Consider the following 11412-nt stretch of genomic DNA (forward strand, 5'->3'; position numbering starts at 1 on the left):
TACAACACAATTGAAATACTCATTTTCATAAAACATTTTTTGACACCAGTTTCTCTAATGCAAAGAGCCTATTCCAGAGGCAAAAAGTAGAGGTAGAAAACAGGCCTGTGATGAAAGGCATCCTCAGGAATGCGCTGTAGAGCAGCACAACAAGCTCCATCCAGCCCTCTGCTCTCCACCGCCTCAGGCACTAAGTACGAGCGCAAACAGCTGCCTCCTGCGCTGACAGGTCTGGCCCCACCAGAATAGCACGGCACCTGACTCAGTATGCGACCACTCAACTCAAGAGCGAGCTGGCATGTGGCAAAGCCTAATGTAAGTCCAGATCAACGACAAAGGAGCGTTTAGGCGCGTTTAGGCGCACCGGCTACACCCATGACGCGCTGCCCACAGCTGCTCCTTATCTCCACCAAATCCTCTCCAAGTGCGCGGTGGCAACAAGACGGAGTTGTGAAAGTTGGCACCCTGTGCCAAGTGCATGAGGGGCAGAGCTGGGTGCAGCAGACGGAGGAGATCTAGTGTCTCACGCACAGGCGGCTCCACACTGTACTGACTGTATGGTAAAGAGTTCACATGCACAAGACGCGTAAAGGGCCCGTGAGCGGCACTGTTTGTTCGCCTCGGGGTGGGAATACTCACGGGGACAGACATTTTGCAGCTCCTTCCCGCGGCTTCTGCTTCACACTCGCAGATTCTTCCTTGACACACGCAGTATTCGTTCTCGAGCCCTTTTGTCCGGTGCTCCCGTGGTCAGCCCGCGGTCCTGCACGCCATGCTTAACGCGGTGAAGAGCGGGCAGACATGCGGGAGTAGAGCGCTCTCCTCCGGCTCTGCGGTGCGTGGAAAGGCCGGTGGATGGTTGCTCCCGCCTCTGCCTGTCTGCTCCTCGGCGCCGTCGCTCCTCCTTTTGCCTTCGTCAGAAAACTGTTCTTCGACTATAACCAAAGCCTGAACAAATGCGTTTAAAGGGCTTTGTTTTGCCCCTGAAGCACCCTCCCGTCTCGGGCTGTTAGTGCCCGGTTGTCTGAATAAAGATGTTGTGAACAGGAGCCGCTGTGGCGCTGGACTGACTGCGCCGTCCTCCAGGCATCAGCCCGCCCTTAAAGAGACCCTCCCGGCATTCCTAATGCCGACATGGCCCGTGTGCTGACTGCAGTTCAATCAGACACTGGACGCCTCGTGTTTAAAGGTGGAACACATCGCATAGGATCAATCTGTACATTAGAACGTGCCCTTTGAAACGCGCCTGAGGACAGTTTGTGGAATTATCATCAGAAACATGCCATCAAACACAGGGAATAATCACGCTTTGAACAGAGAGCAGAGCACAAAGAGACAGAGTAAATATTATAATGTGTGAATACTCATGTAACAATTAACCCATAAAAACACCTACATAGTGATAAAATGAAGCTATCAAAAGAATGTAAATGTTAATCAAAATCGTGTATCTGTTTGTCTAATAACCAGCTGGTGTAGGTTGTGTTGTTCTGACCAGAGCCAAGTCAACCTCTTTGCAAAGACTTCTTGTAGTTGTTGAATAGAAACTGTTTTATAACAACGGCTTTTTAATACTTGGCTGGCTTCAAACAAAGACCACTACAATAAATGCAATAATTTCATGATTTTCAAATGCAAGCACCAACATATTTAACATTTATGGAAAAAAAGTCAAAGACAAAGAAATACTATATCATTATTTTGATACTGAATTAAAATGTCAACCAAATAAACAAAAAATAGGTGTCCCTCAGTACAGAGAAGTACAGTTGCAGAAATATATTTAAAGATGTGACAAAAATGTTCAAATCCTCTGCACTTGAGCTGCAGGGGACAGCAAACGTCCAGAATTTACAAAGTGAGAGAAAACTTCTTATCCTCTTCTACTGAGCCGATGTCAGCCTATGTCATTGTTTCATGTTGCTGAGCCGCACTGTTTTTTCTATCTCAAACTGTCGGTGGTCAACGCGCTCCAAGAAGTTCTTTCGCTCCACATACCTACATGAGACACAAGAATAGACCCAACATTAGAGTTATTACATTATTATAGCATTAATATATGCTCCAAAAACTACAAAGGAGCACACCAAGGGATCTGGGCTTTATATTCACTTATGAGCATGACAATTGATGATAAAATTATACATGGGATGACAAAATGTCCATAATCCCCTATTGAAACAGCAGATGTGCACTTCAGTTTTGTTTCACCCTGTACCATTTACAGAGCAGGGACCCTGAAAACTCAAACTTTGTCTTAAGATTGTGAGTCGGTCTGTACTTCAGGTTAATAACTGTCAAAGTTATTGTGGTAGTTAACTGATATTTAAGTTTCCTGTTAAATTAGAGGGAATATGTTGGCCTATGAGCATGTATAAATTGCATGTGGAGCACTGAATGACAATGAAGCCAACAGGCTGGTGTTATTTCCCCTGGGCAATCCCTTTACCATCTGCTCATGCCTTTTTCACAACAGTCCTTGTATCCAGATCTGAATCTGAATTATGCATTTTTTTCTTCTCTGAATATTTAAAGGTCATCGGTTTTGGCTGGTAGTACTTTTAATATATGTTTCACTGGGTGGTGTCCTGTAATAAGCACAAAGAATCAGAGTCTTACCCCTCTCGGCCTCTGTTGTGAATGGCTAGCTCATCACTGATGCCTTCCTCTGATTTGAACGCATCCCAATCCATCTTAGACTTCTCCAGTGTACTCATCTTCTGCTTCTTGCCTCCAATACGACCCAGAATTCCAGATAAACCTGCTGAACGCTTCGTGCCACTGACAAATGAAATGAACCATTAGAGGAAATGAGGGTTATTCCAGTCCAAATACATTTAAACAATGAAATGTTATTGTAATAAACAGCATTTTGAATGTTAAATGTATTCATGTTTAGGAATGCAGAGTCATGACATTCATTTATTGATTTTGTATTATAGGTACAGTTATGAAAAACACATTTCTGTTTTGTTTCTGTGCATTGAACCAATGAAATAAACTCTTTGCTTTTTTAAATAGTTTTGATGTTGATCAGTGCCAGAAGGACTAACTGTGCTTTTTAGGGTAGATTTGAAAAGTGGCATTCCCACAGAGGTCTTAAATCCTCAATGCTACAATGAATGTTGTTTATTTTTAAACTCTTGTATTTGTGTATCGTGACCTATGTCACTCTGTAACCCTGGACCTTCCTCTGTGCCACATTCCCTTCATAACAAACTCCCACATCTCAATCTTTTTAAAAGAGGCATTTGTGAGTACTTGATAGGGCAGTTGTACTTCTTCTTTTACTACAGTTTAGAGATGGGAAAGATTAGCGCTGATAAAAGTGCACAGCATTATCTCCTGCAAGGACAACTCCCTCTCAGCCTCTCATTCTGTCCATTGTGATGAATAGGAAATGGCTTGTGGACGTACTGTGCTTCCCGTCTGAGGGAAGATGACTTCCTTTATCCTGTTCAGGGATTTTGAGGCCAGATATGCACATTCCTCAACTATTTGCTGTCACAAGAATAGAACATACAGGCACAATACAAAGAACAACACACAAACACACAAACACACATCTCTTCCTTCACAATGTTAGGATTCCAGGCATGTTTACAGCATATTTGTTTGGAGCACAGTGACATACTAAAACAAGTGTAGGTTGGATAAACAAAGTGAGGATTATTAAATAAGGTAACTCAAAGTGTTCTATATAATTGACTTGACAGTCAGTTTGTGTGTACCATGAAGCAGTGGCAGAAGATGGACTCTCTGAAGCACTTTCTTCTTCTTCTTCTTCTTCTTGTTTCTCCTGACTCTTTAAGAAATCCCTGGCTTCTCTAGAGTCTGCTGCCACCTCTTTGTTCACCCTGTAAAACACACAAAAAATATCATAGCCTTAGATTTGGAAAACCCATTCATGAAAAAATATTGAAAATATTCAGTTTGGATATATTAAGACGAACCAATTCTATCCAATACATTAAAACTATATCACAAAAAAGAAAGAACCAATCATATCTATGCCAATGACAAGCCCAAAAGTATTAATCTTATAAGTCATCTTTCAGTTGATAATAAGAGAAAGTGGCTTCCTATAACTGTTGGTGTGATGGTAACATAGACTGTTGACAAACCGTAACCTTTGGGAAAAGAGCTCTTTACTGGCATCCATCACACTGTAAGCACTACTCAGAGACTGTCCCTGTTATCTGTGCTAATTATATTCAACCATAATTACTGCATGGATGATGAGATGGTGAGTATGTTTTAAAAGAGCAAGTGTGGTTTCAAAGATGCATTTCTCACAAACCAAAAATATCACAGACGTTTTCACTTTATGATTTTAAGAGAGATAGTGAATAGGATTGGTTTGTGGACAAAATCCTTGAAAGCCACACTGCATATATCATATCATATTATACAATTATAATTTCCTTAGTGAATGGCATAGTATAAGATCAGATAAATCCACATATAAGTAGAGGTTTGTGTAGTGCTGATGGTTTGTGTGTGCAGTAACAGGCAGAACCATGCGTGGGCTTGAAAAATATCCTACACATTCAGCTCCAACCAAAGTCAAGAGACTCACTCAACACTACTACACCCACAACTAAGCCACTACTTCACTTAGGGATTAGTGACAGACAAAAACACTGCAATAGTCATTCTTCTACTTTCAAATACAATGTTCATGCAATGCCCCCAAATTATCTTTTTTTTAGGTCTATTTTAGACTGTTTATACTATTTCAATTACTTATGCATAAGGGAATCAAGCACATCAATACATTTAATGTACAAGATATTAAGATCAATTTAATTCTCAGTTCATATATTCAAAATGAGCATGCAAGACGACAGAAGTCTATGTCGTATTTACTGTGAATGGCCGCAGTATTATTAGGTTTTCACTTCATAATAAAAGCTAAATCTGTCTTTATCAAATGTTTTGTACATTTTAGATGGAAATATGTTATGGCACATTGAAGTTTATATGTGAACCACAAACCAATAGCACAAACCATTTTTGAATAAATGTGTGTTATTGGTTTGTGGCTCCACCTGCTGGATTAAGGGAAGTGATACAATGTATTTCTTGGGATGCAAGGACAGAAGTAAAATATTTACCTGACTTCTTCCCCGGCAAAGTCAAATACTTTCGTAATAGTCACTTTTGCAGGTTCAGCAGGTTTTGTTTCAGTTTTTGGAGAAGCTGTTTTGACAGTGGAGGACTGAGTGTCACCCTTAAAAAAGAGAAAGACAAAAAGATGTCATATAGCTTTAAACGAATAAAATAGACCTACAACAACAGCCCTAACACATGACAGGGTAGAAAATAGAGCATCTTGCTGTTGATGAATAAACACATTTAATGATTCAAGCTGTGATTACTGAATTGTGTAGTACTGTATATATTTCTGACTCTTACCGTGAGTTTGGTATCAGAGTCTGTGGCAGCTGTGCTCTGTTTTGGCCTAGAACCAACATCACACAGAAAACTGGCCCATAGGTCGTCTGATTTTTTCTTCTGTCTGGCCTCCTCTTCCTCTGGCTGACGCGGATGACGTGTCTCAAACGGAAGCTGATCAGTCCCTTCAACTTTATCTTTGTCTTCTTCTGCATTTTCCACTTTAAAAATTCCTTTTTTTCTCTTTCGGCTATGTGGTCACAACAGACACAGGACATGACACGGAAGCATTCGCAGTCGAATCACACAAATAACAAATATAACAGATGCTTCAATAGTGTCTCTATGGGTTTGCAAAGTCACTCACCTCATAGACTTCTCCTTGTTTTTCTTTTTGCCCTTGTGAACACTACCAGGATGTGGCACCTCGTCATTCTCGTTTAGGGGATCTTCTTTTTCACATTCGTTTATGTCATCTTCACTATGGCTTCCATCTACAAACAAAAGGAGATTCAGAAAAGATGAGATTTCAGTGAGTTCATTTAATGGGCTAGAAAAAAAATCTGATAGGATAACACAATAACTAGATCTAATTTATGACTTATGGGGTGTGTGTGTGTGTTTACATGAACAAGGGAATCTGAAAATCACAAACTAGGTGGCCCCTTTTTAATTGCATAATTTTCCACGACAAATCATGCACATGTGTACCCAATGAGAAAGATATCAGATTTATGACACAACGGTTTAAATGACGGTTTCAATATAGTAGCTCCAGAAATCAGACATGGATCACAATTTAGGTGTGAAAGTAAACATCTCTCTCAATTACATTTCAAGTATGCATTTATAGTGTTTTCCTTTTTTCTTTGTGAAACTATTGAGTAACAAAAACACGACATGGTTCCTCATCAATCTTACAAGCAAGAAGCGAGACTATTGCTACATTGCTTATTCCATATGGTATTGCAATACAACAACAGCTAATAAAGTGGTATCAGCCCATTGTAATAGTCTACACTGGATTGTTTAGCTTGTAGCTACTAAAGCATTGCACCTGAAGGGACGTAATCTGCGTCTTCGTTGGACGAGTAACCGTCAGAGTCGTAGTCGGAGTAGTTCATATTTGTAAAGACGTATCTTCATGTGTTTAATAACTTGAACAGTTTGAGGGAGCTCAGAAACAAAAATGTAACGCAGAATCAGGATGCTAATCTTCTGTGGGACATGGACCGGAAGTATTCTCTTGATTGTTTTGAGAAAGTTCCCTCGTGTCACATGACTGCCCTCTAGCGGCCTGCGGGGAATCAACGCACCGCTGTTATGGACATTGCTCAGCCTGTTATGACAAAGACAGGGTAAACTACAATCACACCGAACAATTTATAGTTATGTGTATAACAAATGTGTTATAATTTATTTGTTATTTATTTTTGTATTACTTGTGTAGCAGGTCTATGTTATTGTGCATGAACCTGTTAACGTTACCTGAAACGAGCTTGCCCCTTTACATTCTCTTAGATGAAATTTGATCACTCAAATATTTGCTATTTGTTATAATCTTTCATCATTTTAATTGTATTAGAGTTGGTTATGGGCCCCATTTGTGTCGTCAACACAGAATTACGTTTTTCATTTTCTTATGTTCAATTCTTTAATGATTCAAACTTGCACTCCATGATTGATGGATATGATTTTCATAATCATAAGAGGACTTTGAAGAGGGGAAACATTTGCACTGACTGATCGAGCCACAAATAAAACAAACGTACACTGCTCTGTAAATACTTTTTTATTGTGGAAGATTCTCTTCGTTTCACTATCAAACCATTTTACCAAACCGTAAATTCTAACAAGAAATACAATTTACAGCTGTTACTCATAGACTGATTTCAATACCAAGAATAGGCCCAAAGTAACCCTAATTACCGGTAATACTATATTGCCTATATAGCCCGATAAATTGGCCAAAAATCAAGTAGAAGCCAAAATAGTGGAGCATTTGAGGATACATCATGAGTCACAGTGAATGATGATGGTCGTTGTACAAGGAAAAATACCTGGTTATGATTAGGCACTGACTTAATAAACTTAAGTAAAAATGATCAAATTATGGGGATTGTGTCCATGATAAGGGAAGGTGACCACACATTTTCTGTACAAGGTTTTCAAGATGTCCAACAACAATCCAAGCACAGGTCTGAAGAGAAGAGCGCTCCCCCGCTGCCCCTAAAGATCACAAGAAGCATGACAACAGCGTCACAAAGAGCCAGCCATTATGGTACGCTTTCCTAAATAACAGATAATTGTCATCACTATAATGTGTTCGGATAGCAGCCGCACAATTCCATTTGAAGATGACCTAAATTGCCAATGATTAAGTGTAATTTGCACATATTATTAAAACTCCATAGGAAAGGTAATATAATTAGCTCTTACTGTAGAGATTAAGATCAACACGGCAAAACTAGGCAATTAGGTGACGTTTCTGTGATTATTTGATAATGCTACATTTCTTATGAGGTGAGGATAGACCAATCATGGGGCTGACTTTAGACAACTCTTTGTTTGTTAATACATGTATCTCTGCAAATGTATTCTGTGCAGATTCATTAATTTTCTTTGGATTGTTTCTGTTATTGATACATGGGTGACTGGAGCCCAGACACGGGTCTATTAGCCTCAGATGAGCCCTATTTGTGGAAGTGGCCCCTGAACAGTCGATACGGTCCAAGAATGGAGTCGCGTATAGACAAAAGGCAGATAGTAGTTATTTTACTATATGGACCTTAAAATGCGTTCATACATTGAAATTGTAAAACACTTTTTGTTAATCATTATATCATATCTGACAGCAGTATTGTATTGTATTGAGTATTGTCACTTATTTTTGTCCTCTCACTGCCCATAGGGTCCTCTCCATTTGACCCATGATTTAGCTGGAGGATTAGGCTTTTGTGCTTGTTTTAGGTTGATGGAGTAACCGAAGTGGAAACTCTTCGGTTACTCCGAAGTGGAGACACCGCACTGACAGATGGGTCAAATCCACAAATTGTACATAAGTACACCTTGAAACTGACGAACATAGAGCAGTGACAGATTTGTGGAGATAAAACTTTCAGTTTTATCCTGATGTGTCCCTTGTTCGTTCAACACTAATAAGGTGTTCACCTGAAACATCTGCTGGGCTCTTCCTGTCAGCCTTTGTGTGCGACTGCAGGAGTCTTCAGATCAGACTTGAGTCAGAAATGAGAACAGGACAGACGATCTCAGCCTTTCTAAATGCAAATGTGTGCGGCTGAATCCTGGGGATGGGGTGGCAGGAAGTACAGGGAAAGTAATTGGACAGGCCACTGAGGCTCCATCCTTCTATGAATGCATCAACAATGGCCCAGCAGGCACTTTAATGTTACACATCATAGTTATACATTCTCATTCTCAAAATATGTTTTATGTAACATAGTGGTCTCTATGCCAACTGGCCTATAATTTCATCTTCATTGACAAAGTCCCTCGTACACAGTGACATCAATGAAACTGCAACTATCAGGACAATAACAGGACAATCACGGCGAACAGAAAATCTGTTAAAATCCAATATGCCAACTTCCTGATGTCATCTTAATTTTGTACAATTACCTAGAGATCGGCTCCACAAGGGCTTATTTGTTCAAGTGGCTCTTCAATGAAAAGGAGGCCACGACTTCCAATACTGTTAATAGGCACTCATGAGATAGTCACACATATACGCAGTAGAATTACCCTTTTTACGCATATTAGTGCATCGTAATGCTGCAATTTATTATATATTATTATATATATTATTTATATACACATATATATATATATATATATATACATACATACATATATATATATATATATATATATATATATATATATATATATATATATATATATATATATAATGGCCTCAGAGAGGAGCTGGAGAAGGCCTGGAGCGTGAAGGTATTGGTGGTGCCCGTAGTGATAGTAGGAGCACTTGGGGCAGTGACCCCCAAACTGGAAGAATGGTTCTATAGATACACACATTGGTACTCAGTCAGTGTCAATATATCAATGCTTCAATACGTCCGATAGAACACTCACCCAACTCTACACTAAGGTGTATAAAAGTACTTCAAGAGGCCTGAAAGTGCCTGATAAGGGCCTTTTACACTGTAAAGAGAAAGGGCTTTGTTGTGTTATGTGATTCTCTTCCTCCTTTGGCCCATCAGCACCGGGTAATGTCTGTGTCTCCTCCCTCTGTCCTGTCCCAGCACGAGTCCTGTTCCTCCTCAGATCATCAGCGTTCTCCCGCCGGGAAGCCTTTGAGTCTGAGGAAAGAACATCACACATTCTAGACTTTCAACTTTTTCAACTAAATAAGGAGCCGATAATAAAGTGTGACGTGCCCATTGTGTACCCTAACCTCTGGGTTAAGATGTCAGGAGAGAATGCTGTTGGAAAACACAATCTGTAATAAAGTTGGATGCTGATACTACAAATTAATATCAGGCATATAAAGGTTACTTAAGGAGAAAGCACTCTGCATTAAAACACACTTAAACAACAATGATGCCTTTGTGTTGTAATAGGTACCCAAGTAAATAAAACAATAAAACACTAAACTACTGCTATTACTACTTCAGGTTCAGTAAATACTTTCCACAACTGTTATCAAACTTAGAAAAATACACAAATGTGTATTACCTAATTTATACCTAAGCAAATGACCTGATTAACAACTGGGCATCTGTCACTAACCATGATACGATGAACTGTCTCCTTCCAGCATAACTCTTGAGGAAGATAAACTTCTCGCCCACAGTGTAAGGCCAAAGAGAAATAAATTCATCTATAAGCAGTTTATAGTGCTGCAAACTATTTATATCTGTCTTTGTAAGTGGATTTACTGCCATGCTGTGGTCTGTACTGACAGGACAATGAGGAAAACCAGAGCAGGAAGACGGCTGCAGAAAAATGGCCTGTGATTCGTCAATCCTGGAACACTTCTTTAAAAAAAAAACTCCTCTATTACGCTTCTCATCGCCGGGCGTCACTCCACACATGCCTTTTTAAAAGATGAATGTGTTTGTACGTGGCTCCAAACAAACAAACTAAATTACATCGTCCCGCCATTACAATAGTGCACAAAGCTATAATGTTGCAATACAATACACATAGAAGTAGTGACATTGAACTCTAACTATTGCTTTATCCATATTTATGTATATATCTGTCATGGAATTAGACATACACCGATGCTATTCCGTAACACATCGAGAACACAATTCAACCTAGAATATGAAACGACACAGAAACATCAGACATTTGTGTGGCATGCATGGGAGAAAACGCGGGGACTGTGTCAGCCAGGCCGTTGTAAGGAGCCTGGCTGACCCTCCTGCGTCTCACCCCCACGTCTCACCTCGTTTTTTCCCATGCTGGTTGGTTTTATTAGATATTCTGGAATAGGCGGGTCACATTTCTCATTGGTCAGCCTCACATCAAGGCACTTGGTATTTTTCCGTAGAGATAAAGCCTGCAAGGGGGGGTGCAACTCCCCCCCCTCTGGGGCAACATCCTTTGGCCCATCTTTACGACCCCTTCACAAACAAATGCTGTCACACACCCGTTCTTCTCTTAGACTAATGATGCAGATAAAATATCACTATTATGCAGATAAAATACATCACAGAAATATACTCATATATTCACATTTTATCACATTTCCCTCCTGTTTATCAAAGCATTAGTCTACTGTATCATATGCCAAACACATTATTCTTTTCAGTTTTCAACATGTCTTTCATATTGGTGTTAAAATGACACTTTTACACTTAAAAAGTGATGCACATTTCTCAACATTGAACAAAATTATTTTCTCTCGGCCCACAACATGTCTACAGCATTACTGTCCTAAATTTTGAGTCAGATTGGTCAATCTCTGTAATTTGACAAACAGACAATTTATCTTGTCTATAATTTTGTGCGGTGTGATGGGAAATATAG

The 11412-nt window shown here is 39.7% G+C and overlaps 2 protein-coding genes across 2 annotated transcripts in view; both read right to left on the reverse strand.

Annotated features, from left to right (window-relative positions):
• The window catches only part of bcar1 (BCAR1 scaffold protein, Cas family member), a 37121-nt gene extending 36112 nt beyond the window's left edge, over positions 1–1009 (reverse strand). Inside the window, exon 1 of the mRNA XM_072434636.1 lies at positions 640–1009. Within this exon, the coding sequence (XP_072290737.1) occupies positions 640–651 (12 nt within the window). The 5' untranslated portion in view covers positions 652–1009. The remainder of the gene's footprint in view (positions 1–639) is intronic.
• A 644-nt stretch (positions 1010–1653) lies between these two features.
• On the reverse strand, positions 1654–6661 carry cfdp1 (craniofacial development protein 1). The gene is made up of 7 exons (XM_072435607.1): positions 6455–6661; positions 5765–5891; positions 5419–5647; positions 5118–5233; positions 3732–3857; positions 2620–2781; positions 1654–1998 (listed from the first exon to the last, which is right to left on the reverse strand). The coding sequence occupies exons 1-7, from the start codon at positions 6519–6521 to the stop codon at positions 1908–1910; spliced, it is 918 nt and encodes a 305-aa protein (XP_072291708.1). The 5' UTR covers positions 6522–6661; the 3' UTR covers positions 1654–1907.
• Positions 6662–11412: the final 4751 nt, after the last annotated feature.

Source organism: Eucyclogobius newberryi, unplaced genomic scaffold (assembly GCF_026437365.1).
Source record: "Eucyclogobius newberryi isolate DKJ021-1_F unplaced genomic scaffold, fEucNew1.0.hap1 SCAF_7, whole genome shotgun sequence".
Classification (NCBI taxonomy): Eukaryota; Metazoa; Chordata; class Actinopteri; order Gobiiformes; family Gobiidae; genus Eucyclogobius; species Eucyclogobius newberryi.